A 12,209-nucleotide genomic window follows, 5' to 3' on the forward strand; every position below is an offset into this window, starting at 1 on the left:
TCCTATGACCACAATAGATTTTCCCAATATAATCTTATAATACACAAAATGTGCATCATATATTAGTTCAGGTGTCTCCATTCATGACTGAAAAATCTGCAGCACTGGTTTCTCAAGTATCTCCACGAAAGCTTTACAAGGCTTGTCCTGTCAAAAACATTGAATACTACTCTTTTACACTATTCAAAATTCATTGTAAGCAAAAGAAAGAACCTGTTATTTGCACAGCTGTATCATACTTTACTGATGAAAAGATAGCCTGAAAGCAGTGTTCAAAATGTCTTCAAAAACCCAAACAAAAACACAGTTTCACAGTCTGCATTACTTCTTTTAGCACCTGAGAAGTAAGTTCATTTATCTACCTGTTTTTAAAAACCTATTTTCCCAAGAGAACCTGCCCTTGCCTAGTCTTTAAATGTAAGAATTTGCCATCAGTAAGTTGCCATTTAGTGGACACTCAAAAGAAGTATCAGCATTTCTACTAACCTTATACTGAAGTCTGTGCCGCCTGCCTTTTAAGTGCATCTCCTTGGCATTAGGATCATTAAAACTGCATTCACAAAGTTTACAGTGAAAGCGGATCACCTTTCCTTCATCATTTCTTACCTGGAAAATCAAGTGACAACACATCTTTAAAAAAAAAGCAAAGCAAAGCCAAAGCTGATGTAGAGATTCATCTGATCCAGTGACACCAGGTAATGTCTACTCAACTCAAAAATATGCTAAAAAGTTGCACAATAACTGAAAGAAGGCAAAACAAAACTTTCAATTCTGACAGACACACCATTATGCCTGGTAATGAACAAAGTTCTTACATTCCAAGAGTACACAGCTTTTAAACACAAGCCTCACAGATGCCCACATCATATCACCCACATGAAGAATGCCTGTGCTTAAGAGAAACACGCACTATACAAAAAAGTAAACATATGCACAATCCTTTGCAGGGTCAAATGGCATCCTGGGCTGCGTTAGGCAAAGTATTGGCAGCAGGCCAAGGAAGCTGATCCTTCCTCTCTAACTCAGCACTGGTGAGGCCACATCTGGAGCCTGTGTCCAGTTCTGGGATTCCCAGAACTTGCAAGGGGGAAACGCTGGAGAGAGTCCAGCAAAAGGCCACAAAGGTGGTTAAGGGACTGAAGCATCTCTCTTATGAGGAAAGGCTGAGGGAGTTGGGGCAGTCTAGCCTGGAGAAGAGAAGGCTGTGGTGCCATATTTTTCCTGAATAGAAATACCTGAAAGAAGGAAAGAAGGGTGCAGAAAGGACAGAGCCAGGCTTTTCCCAGTGGTGCCCAGTGGCAGGGCCAAAAGCCAAGGGCACAAAATGATACACAGGAGGTTTCCTCTGAACATCAGGGAATCCTTTTTCACTGTGAGGGTGACTGAGCTCTGGCACAGGTTTCCCAGGGAAGTTGTGGAGTCTCCATTCTTGGAGAAACTCAAAAGCTGTTTGGAGATACTGAGAAGCTCTTTGGACATGGTCCTGGGTGCCTGGCTGTAGGCAGCTCTGCTTCAGTGCAACTGACCCTCCAAAGGTGCCTTCTCACCTCAACCATTCTTTATATTGTTTCATTTGGAACAAATTTTCACAAAATATAATGCACATTTTCACACTAATACCTCCTCCACATAGTCATGTCCCACTGGCTGGACATCGCTTTGCAAGGCAGCAAGAGTTGTGGGAGTCACTGGTTCTGCTGCTGTGTCTGGTTTTACTTCCTGTGTTTGCACTGTAGCAGTAGGAGCTGCTTTGACACTTTCAGCTGGTTTCATTTCTTCCAGTTTACTTCCTGTTGTCTGAAGCTTATTGCCACCTACAAATAAAAAAAGTTGTATCACTAACTTTCAGAAAATGAGAATGAGATCACACATGATGTGCAACCCGAAGACTTTATTTGCAAATAGCAATGTTCTGGCCACAGCATTATTAGTTTTTTAAAGTTAGTTAAAGCTTAAACATGTTAAATAAACTTAATCTTTAAAATACGTAATTGCAAGAGCACTTCAGTTATTTAAATACTTAGCTGTTTTTTTCTTTGGAAGAAAAAAATTGCTTTATATAATTGCAATTTTCATGCTCTTTCAAAAGAGATAGGACTGAATGGGAACAACTCAGCAAATACATATTTATTATCTCTTTGTTTTGTCATCAGATTTTTTTTTTTGTAAATGGATGAATAAAAGTGCTTCAAAGCCTTTTGTACTAACAAGGTAGTATATTCTCAGTGTAGCAACTGTGTATGTGTTTCCTTCTAAATGTCTGTCGTGCTCATCTCAGTTTCCAGTGTTAGATTTCCACCATTAAGAGGCTGCTTCTGTTGCAGCCCTTATCTGCTAACATACTGTAAGTTGTCTTAACAGCCCAGGCTGTAAACTGAAATTAGGATCAATTGTAAGATAAATTGCTATACTCCAGCAGCTACTACCTAAGAAACCAAAGACAGGAAGCTTCTTATGAACATAGAAGCCTCCAAGACAGGGCAGGTGCATACAACTGGGCAGAAAACACCATAAATTCAGAAGCAAACCTCTATATATATATAATCTTGTTTTCACCTACCAGAAATTCTCTTAAACAAAACAGTTACTCATGCGTAAATATAACCTAACATATTTGTATTTGCTGCTCTAATCCTAAAAAAAATAACAGAATGGGTTAGGTTTCAAAATAAAGACTGACTTCTGTACTTGCCAACAAAGTTTATTTTCGGTGTAGATATTTTCTTTACAGGTATATTAGCAGCAGTTGAAGATGTTTTGTTGTTGGATGCAGTGTTAAGAGTTGTGTTTGCCGTGGGAGTAAGAATTTTCACTGCAGAGGATGCAACAGAAGAATTCACCGTGCTGCTGCTAGTTGCTATATTTGAAGCAGAGGCAGTTGGCTTGGAAGCAGATGTGGATGTTGAAGAAGTAGCTTGGGTCACCACATTTGGTTCAGTTGAAGGAATGGGTTTGCCAAGTTTTGTGTGCAACTTTACTACCTGTAAGAATAAAGAGAAATTCATAGTATGATCTCCTTGTAGTAGCTATAAAAATTATGTACCACAAACATCAATTTTATTTAAAAAAAGAAGCAGAAGAGTTAGTTACTGCTTCTTTACAAGTGATCTTAACAAAAAAAACCACAGAATCTGTACATGTAGAAGCTCTTGTCACCTGTAATGAGGAAGTAATTAATAGCTATTTCATGTTGCTTATTTCCAAAAGAATCTCAGGCATTTAGGCCATAAACTGCATAGATGAGAACAGAAAGTATTTTGCTTGAACTGCTTCAATACAACTTTTTTTGTCCAGTTGCTTTTTACTCTCCCTCCAGAAAGTTCAGCACATTTAACTATTTTGGTTCCAAGTACTATTTGTAGATCAGTTATTTAATTAGCATTGAACAACACTGTTTTGATCACTATTAGAGTACAGCAGTGTCTGTTGTACAGATCACTGTAAGAGTACTCGTACTAAAAGAATTTCCAGATTACCTGCAAGAACTCAAGATTCCTTAGACAAGTCTTTTTCTCCTTTCAGAAAACAAACCCAACCAAACATATCTACAGAGACAGTTAGGAAGGATGTGAGACACGTATTGCAAAACTCTTCACTATCTCAAAAAATTAAAGAGGTACATGCTTATTCTTAAAAGTAATATGAAGAGGCCTTTTCACAATATGCTTGGGCTAATACTACTTTTTTGTGACAGATGATCATCACCTGAAAAAGCAATGTCTGCAGCCTGTAAGAACAAGAAAAACCAAAACTGAAGACTGGGTTTTGAAAATGGCAGCAAAAAAATTTCCAAATCTATGAGATGTGCCTCTAGTTTATGTCTTTAATGAACTTCTTAGGTTCGGCTCTTATTTTTCAAAATGTTACCCACCCAAATATAGACATAGCAGTACCACACAACATTATAATTTTCAGTGCAAGCAACTCTTCAAAATTACTTTTTTTGCAGTTGAATGTGCAAGATTCTTCAGTCTGCCACAGAAAGCGAGTTCTTTGAGATTTCATTTTTACACTGATCACATCCTGAATAAGCAGTTGTTAGCAACTACCCATGTAGAGGAAAAAGCTACAGCCAAATAGATAAGGATAATAAACACTATACCCCATTCATCTATGGAGTATGATACAACCCAAAAATGTAATGGCTCAACCTAAAGCTGTAGAAAGAACACTAATAGATCTATCTGAATTACAATTTTTGTTCTTGTATCAACAAATTACTTATGAAAATATTTTAAATCTGCTATAAGTTTTAACTATTTTAATAAGAACGATGTTACTGGTGCCCCTCTGTACATTGTTCTGAGGTGCAAAGAGCTACAAAATCAGAATGTTAATACTGTATGTGTTAATTACATTAGTATTTCCAGAATTACAATGAAAATCTGTAATACTGTGCTGGGTTTGGCTGGTGTCGAGTTAATTTTCTTTATAGCAGTGAGTATGGGGCTATGTTTTGGATGTGCACTGAAAAAAGCCTTGATTATACAGAGATGTTTTTGTTATTAGTGAGCAGTCCTTATGGAGTCAAAGCCTTTTCTGCTCCTCTAGCCATCCCACCAGCAAGGAGGCTGGAGGTGCACAGTAAGCTGGCAGGGCACACAGCCAGCACTGCTGACCTGAACTGGCCAAAGGGATATTCCACACCATATGACATAGTGCTCAGCACATAGAGCTGGAGGAAGAATAAGGAGAGGGCTGTATGTTTGAGTGATGCTGTTTGGTCTTTTAAGTAACTGTTAGATGTGACAGAGACCCAAGAACCTGGAGATGGCTGAACACCTGCCTGCTGATGGGTGAATGAATGATTTTTTCTAGTTTGCTCGCATGTGTGGCTTTTGTTTTACCTGTGCAATTGTCTTGATATCAACCCATGAGTTTTCTCACTTTTACTCATCTAATTCTCTTCCTCATCCCAACTGAGTGGATTGAATGGCTCCACGGGGCTTGGTTGCCAGCTGGGGTTAAACCACACCAAATATCTAAACAAACATCCTACACCACCATTGAATTTATTCTTGTATGGAAAAATTTAAAACACAGTTCACAGGGTGGTTACACAGCCTTCATTCCAGAGTGCTCATCTAACTGTATCCAAACAGTACAGAAAACATGCTTACCAAAAGCCTTCCAAACACACTCATCAGTAAGTCTGCTACAGGACATTGTTCCTCGCTCCCATATACTAATTTTTTTTAAAGAAATACCAAGGAGTGATGCATAATAGTCCCGTCCTTTGCTCTGAACACAGTTTGCAGTATTTCAAAGTTCATTGAAAGATTCTCAGCACCAGACACGATGAACATCAAGGGAAGTGTTGAGAAGAGTCAGGGGGCACCAGTATGCTACCTCATGTTCTCATCAACTCTTTCCCCCATCTTAATCTACATCTCCTTCCTATGATTTGTACACTTTCCCCATTACATCTCATTCTCATTGAGGCCATGGCAATATTTTTCCTCCTGTATCCCAACAAAGCTTTTCTAATAGTGAGATTAAAGGTAAGTTTGAAATAAAAAGCAGAATTGAACATATTAAGACAAAAGCATTCAATTATATTGTTACTGTATGTTTTTGTCTAAAACGAGAAAAAACGTTGGAAAGAAATCTAAGACCAACTTGTGTGAGAACAAGAGAAAACTTACTTTCTGATGCTTAGCTCCACGGATATGAGCAGCATAAGCATCTGCTCCTGTACAAGACACATCACAGAGCTCACAGCGCAGCTGATTCTGAGTTCCACGAGCAGAAGTGCTGCTGTTATTGGTGTTCTGGGAAGCTTTTAATGCTGCTTCTTTCTTCTTGTGTTTCTGGCCTTCTAAGTGTTCTTTGTAAGTCTGTTTAAATAAACAATAAACTTTGTACTACTCATTTGTCATTAATATGACTACATCTAGCACAGAACACAGCATAAAACACCTCAGTCTTCTTGTAGAAGAACTACTTCCTAAGCTGAGTATTTCTTCTGTATGACATGCTCTAATGTAGTCCACTTCTCAGACCAAGAAATATTTTTCTACTCCACCAAGATTCCACATTAAGGTAATACAACATGGGCGTTTCTCCTCTAACTTCTCACTTCCTCAATCAGGCACTGGTCAACAGATATTACCATTGAAACCTTGGTATGATCAGAAATCTACACGTCCATTGCAGTTTCCTGTTCTACACTGAATTATTCTTGATTATGAATTTTTGCCAAACTACAAGACCACAGGGATCAAGTGCATCCAGGACACCAAAAAAAAAAAAAAAAAAAAAATCCAGTCCAAAATAAGGTAGCACATAAATTAAGCTGTACTGAAAATGAAACGCAGAGGTGATATCTATTTTCATATCAGCATTAGCAACCTAGAGCAGACAGGGTAGGAAATAATAAGTTTACCTACCTGTAGAGTAACAGCTGCTCAGTGAGACACACACAAACTCTCCATGAATTGCTATCTATTTTCTATGCACTTGCACCCACTGTGAAACTCAACTGAGATCTTGGAATAAAATGATGAGTATTTTTTCAGACTTACTATTCACAAAATCTATGTAATTTCACAGTTTTGGGGAAATAAAATTGTTTTCTAAGAAGTTTGCTATGTGAAAAAAGCGAACAAGAGTTAAGATTTAGAATATTTCCGAAGTCCAAAGCACAGCTGAAGCTCCTCTGTATAAGCTCAGAGGATCCATCTTTTTGCTTCTCATCAAAATTTTTTCTATAATAGCACACATGTTCACCTAAATATACCTTTAGTAGCAGCATAGAATCAGGTCTTTAAAAATAAACAAATATTCTTAAAGGGGTTGCTTTTTAACTGAAGAGATTATGACTAAAATGTGTATCAGAACATTATGTAATACAGGTACCTGTGGTCCAGCACAGCTGATCTTACAAACATCACAGTAGTGGATCTGGGGCGGTTTGGGAGGTTGTTTTGGTTTCAGTTGTTTATTTTGGAATGGTGCCTTTTTAGTAAAGGTGGTCCCTGTCCAAGCAGCTGTTGCAGCAGCAGCAGCAGCAGCTGCTGCCGCCTGTTTCTGTTGCTGCTGCTGCTGCTGGTAATAGGACGATGCAGCTGAATACACTGCAGCTTCATAGCCAGAGTAAGAGGTACCTCAAAGATCAAAATAAAATAAACGTTACATCACTGTACATCATGTATCTATTACATAATACACTGATTCAAAACATGTTGCATAACAGAGTTGGGAGGCAGGGAAGAATATAAATTATTTATCGAGATCTTATTAGGCAGTCTGAATTTTTATTATGTTTCATATATTTACACAGCTACCAATTTTATCAGGCATATATTATACTTTAGACATATCTTTGGAGACATACAATTATGTTTGATATATAAAAGCATCCCTAATGAATATGTGAAATTTCCTAGTTAATCTGGTAAGACTGAGCGTGATATAACACAATTTTTTAATACAACATTTATCAAAGGCCACTTGAAGTAAGCAGTCTTCCAAAACTAAATTTGCAGTTCAAGCTTCAAAATGACAAGGACAGACATTATGTAGAGAAAGGGGAAAAAAATGAAGGTCAGGCAGAATGGCTAGTGCTTTTACATTCTATTTCACTAATTTAAAGAGTTTTAGTGCAGAGAAGCTGTTTGCTCTAGCTAGAACCCGTGCTTGATTTCTTGTATCAAATTTGAAACTAGTCTTTTTTTTCCTTTGAGCCAGTTTTCCTATAAACTTGCTACACCTACAGGTTGAACTATTTTAATCCTCTGATCAGGCTCTGTCTCAAGGAAGTCTTAAAATCCCTTATTAAATGGAAACCAGAACAAAACAAAGCAAAAAGTTCAAAGGAGCTGTAATATACCGGTTGATAACCATCTGGCCATACATTCAACATCTCTTATCATCCTTCACCACTTTTTGAATTTCTCATGTATGATGGAAAGTCTTTTTTTCTGCACTCATTCTCCTCCTGTTTTGGATTAAGACAGCCCAGACTTAAAAGATTTCTATTGGACTGCTCCTCCCTGTCTCTCTCACTCCTGTTTAATGGCAGCATGCTCCCTTCCAACTTCCTTGGTTAATATTTGTGTGGATGTGTTTCCTTTTTTCTATCCCCCAACTTTTCCCTCCAAAGCTTACAAGAAGTCACAAAACACCATGCATGTAGCAATGCCAATGCTTGGTATATTCTCACATCTAACAAAGTAGCAACACACAAACATCAAACCACTTTTAAAGAAACAGTAAAGTATTTTGCCCTTGTAATGACTTAAGTGTTGATAGGACGTAACTGAACACAAGATGCTAAAATCCTGAGTATTTGAAGCCTCTTCTGCAGGAAATGTAATGATCTGAACAACATAACATGCAAAATGCTTACCGGAGTAGGTAACTGCTGTTGTACTGTATGTTGCACTTTGAGTGTAGGATGGAACCACAGTAGCTGCAGCTGCTACAGGCTGCACAGTAGAGGATACTGGATATATGGAAAATGTAGTTGTTGCTGGACTTGGGGTTGCAGGTTTTATAGCTGTCACTTGTCGTGTTTGCTGGGCTTGGGTGTACTGAGTTGCCCCTTGGCTGTATCCTGCTTTAGGAGCTAATTTGGATAGGAAATAAAAGTGCACAAACATTGATTTCTTTTAGTTAAATGAAATACAAATACACATTACATGATACTTAATGACATGTTGGGAAACAAATATGTTTTGTTGGGGTTTTTTTGTATGGGTTTGGTTTTGTTTTATTATTAGTAGTAGTATTTGGTTTTTTGTGTTGTGGTTTGTTTGGTTTGGTTTTGAGTCAGCTGTGTGTATTACACAACAACTCTTTAATCACATCATAACTCACACTAGTAAGCCAAAGGTTTGTTTATTTAATTATTTTTAACTGTGCTGGCATGGTTTTAAACAACCTTATCACTCAATGGTCTTACTAGAGTACACTAAACCAAAGTGCACCGTAACTTTCCTGTCATTTTGAGTTTAAAATTGAAAAAAAAAAAAAAAAAGGATTTATGCTTTGTATGACATTAATTAAAGAACTAAATACATTATATAACTAAAGAATTTTAAAAATAGTCTTTTTATTCACTTTATCACCTAAACCCACCCAAATAGTTGACTATTTGAACCCACTTCAAGATTTCTAGAGAAATCAACCACAAGTTTGACTAGAAGCATGTTTTCAGTTACAACACTCCAAACCTCATAGACAGTTACTTGAGACAATGTCACAATAATGTTCAAGTTCTGGGTGCAGCAATTCTTTTCTTTATATTGTGATAGATTACACGACAGCTAAAAAACAAAACCTGGATAACATTAAATTTTGAAAAAAAACTGTTTCAAGGTATTAAAGTACTACATAAACTGTGTACAGTGACAACAGCTTGAATCATTCCACCCACCTGTCTGGTAGTAGGATTCAGCTACTGAAGGCTGAGGCTGGGCAGCAGCAGCCACAGCTGCTGCAGTCGCTGTTGGCTGTTGATAATACTGTTTGCTGTCATAAGCAACAGCTGGGGCAGTGGAGCGTACATAGGAATAGGAATCCTAAAAAACAATATTAAAAAATCCAGTAAATTTCTCCTTTAAGTACCTGGAATACTGTACCTGTACCTTGAGTAATAGAAGTCATTAGCACACTCAAAGAAACAATGTATTTTCTTCTGGTCTACTAGAGGCATTTAACAAAAAAGATAGAATAGATACATGGGGGTTGAACTAGATGGTCTTTCAAGGTCCCTTCCAACCCCTAACTTTCTATGATTCTATGAAATACATGCATTAAATAAATTAGATTTACCTTTACAGATCCTTAAGAACAATCCTAATGATCTTTTTCAGGCTTGATACAGCAATTATTCTCATGCTGTTAAATCACGTTCACCTACTACCTACTGTCACTTTAAAATAATTACTCTCACTACTTTTTTCACTCTCACTGCTTTTTAATGACTGTATCAGACTACATTTGTGTAAAGTATGAAGTGAAAAACAACCACAGACCTCTATAAAATGTGAATTTCTACAAATGGTAATAAATTCACAAGTTTACAACCATGACCCTGGCTTTAAAAATCCCATCATTAACAACAGTTTAGTTGGTTATGTTTTTTAAAGTATTATACTTTTAAAGTCTTTTTTACTCTTTGGTATATTAGCTACTCCCGTAGAGAATCATACACACATACATATATGTATATGTATACGTATACACATATGTATACGCATATGTATATGTAGTCTCTGCCAGTCTATACTGGCAAGGCAAGTTGCCCATTTGACACATCCAGAACTCAGGAGATGACTACTAAGCTTATAAGGGAAGGGCCTGGAAGCCAACATACGTATGTCCATGTATACTCTCATCCTCAACATATTTATGGTAAAGCATAAAGAGTTGATTACCTGAGGGACAGCAAGGCATACACTACTATAGCTGAAACATACTATATAAATTAGAATATTTTTAATTCCAAGAAATGTAACAACAAAATCTCTTATCCATACAATCTGTGTAAACTGGAATTACTTTTACTCAATTTAGCAGACTCTCTTATCTGTCCAGAGGCATCTAATAACTGACCACATGTGAGTACCCATGCTGCTGTAAAGACACCAATATTACTATTCACTACAAAGTCTAAAAGGTGCACAAAAGCACTGAGAACATGCAGCAACAGAACAGTCCTTTTAAACAAACCAAAATATTGTTTAGAATCTGGAAAATGTCTTAATAAGTTTAAAAAAAAGTAAAAAAAAAAAGTTAAAAAAGTAAAAAGCTTTTACTAAAAAGTAAAAAAAATATTACAAGTGATATACTATTTCAACATCTAACATGAAAACAGACACACAGCTCCCTTTAGGGGAAGCTTTTAAATACATGAGATTAGGCAGGAATCCCACAAAGGCTACCCCAGTATCACCCAAAGAGTAGGTCCCTTTCCTAGGACAATCTTCTGTTCTCAGATGTTTGGTCCTAGAACACAGGACCATAGGAGCTGTGGCACACGGGAATCTGACAAAGGAACTATTTCTGCCTCCACTAAAAATTTCATTGTAATAGTTTTTTCAGCTGCATCACCTCTGTGACCCACTCTACTGCAAGCCACTCCATCACTTAAGCTGAGGCAAGACATTACCACTTTTTTTCAGCAGCAGTTTCAGAAAATCACTGGGAGGTAAAACATGGGTTGGCAGATTACATGAGCATCAAAATCTTAGCTACTACAGTAATAGTGCTGATAAACCTCTAAAAAATGATACCAGACTGCAGTGACTTCACAAGCACACACACACAAAAAAATCTAAGTATCAACACATTCTCTTGCCCAAACAATCTTCCTTGTTTTAACACATCCTTTAAAAAAATCATGCAGCAGAGGAGATTTTTTTCAACCCACCTGGTAATTCTGCGTAGTGACAGGAGGTGGTGGTGGTGGAGCTTCCTGTTGCCTCTGTGTGTAACCATAATCTGTAGCTGTGTGTGCTGTAGGGTAGCCTCCATAGGCAGCAGCTGTTGCAGCAGCTGCAACAGCCACAGGAGCAGGCCTGGCTACTGCAACTGTGGCTGCTGCTGGGGCGTAGGCTGCAGTGACCGTGTGCGCAGCGACCGGTGCCTGGTGGACAGTGTAGCTAGCAACTGTGGTTGGATGGGAATAGGCTACACCCGAAGCTGGCTGCTGGCTATATTGGAAAAAGAGAGTTAAGTAAATAATTCGATTTTAATCCAGCATACTAAGCTGATGCCTACGCATTTCAAAACCCTGGCTCTGATTAACACTTGCCTCTTCCACAAAAAAAGCCCTGATAGTGGCTTTTATTAACCCTCTTCCCCCTCCATTAAAATGGATGTGCCATGTGGAAGTTTCTGTGCATGCACATACACCGTGCAAGAGACAACTTTCTTAGCAAGAGGGGTGTTTGCGTTGGGGTTTTTCTGCAGGAGTGGAACACAAATTCTTCATTCAAAACAATACAGGAGGCCTGAACTGCTATCTTTTCATGACTGATGAGTGTTTAAATGCTGTAGTAGCTCTTCAGTAAAACTGACATACCTGTAAGATTAAGAAAAATACTACTTTTCAGTGAGAGCTTATTACTGCCTTGCACTTGCATTAAATTTTTCAGTAAACTGTGTAAAGTAATACGGTTCTAAAGAATTCCATTAAAACTATCTCATAACTCTTACATTTAAGTCAAAGAGACCTTATACACACACCTCCAATAGGAGAC

The 12,209-nt window shown here is 37.7% G+C and overlaps 2 protein-coding genes across 4 annotated transcripts in view; one reads left to right on the forward strand and one right to left on the reverse strand.

Annotated features, from left to right (window-relative positions):
* Positions 1-12,209, forward strand: part of SUB1 (SUB1 regulator of transcription) — a 257,386-nt gene that overhangs the window by 203,277 nt on the left and 41,900 nt on the right. The gene's annotated exons all lie outside the window — the stretch shown is intronic.
* Positions 1-12,209, reverse strand: part of ZFR (zinc finger RNA binding protein) — a 45,226-nt gene that overhangs the window by 17,654 nt on the left and 15,363 nt on the right. For 2 of the 3 annotated variants that reach the window (XM_071731937.1, XM_071731939.1), the window contains exons 3-10: positions 11,378-11,660; positions 9,380-9,524; positions 8,351-8,569; positions 6,859-7,106; positions 5,646-5,837; positions 2,681-2,981; positions 1,621-1,814; positions 487-606 (exon numbers count right to left, since the gene is read on the reverse strand). In XM_071731937.1, the coding sequence (XP_071588038.1) occupies positions 487-606; positions 1,621-1,814; positions 2,681-2,981; positions 5,646-5,837; positions 6,859-7,106; positions 8,351-8,569; positions 9,380-9,524; positions 11,378-11,660 (1,702 nt within the window). The remainder of the gene's footprint in view (positions 1-486; positions 607-1,620; positions 1,815-2,680; positions 2,982-5,645; positions 5,838-6,858; positions 7,107-8,350; positions 8,570-9,379; positions 9,525-11,377; positions 11,661-12,209) is intronic. The other variant, XM_071731938.1, reaches the window with a different exon arrangement.

The sequence above is a fragment of the Heliangelus exortis genome, chromosome Z, assembly GCF_036169615.1.
Source record: "Heliangelus exortis chromosome Z, bHelExo1.hap1, whole genome shotgun sequence".
Lineage (NCBI taxonomy): Eukaryota > Metazoa > Chordata > Aves > Apodiformes > Trochilidae > Heliangelus > Heliangelus exortis.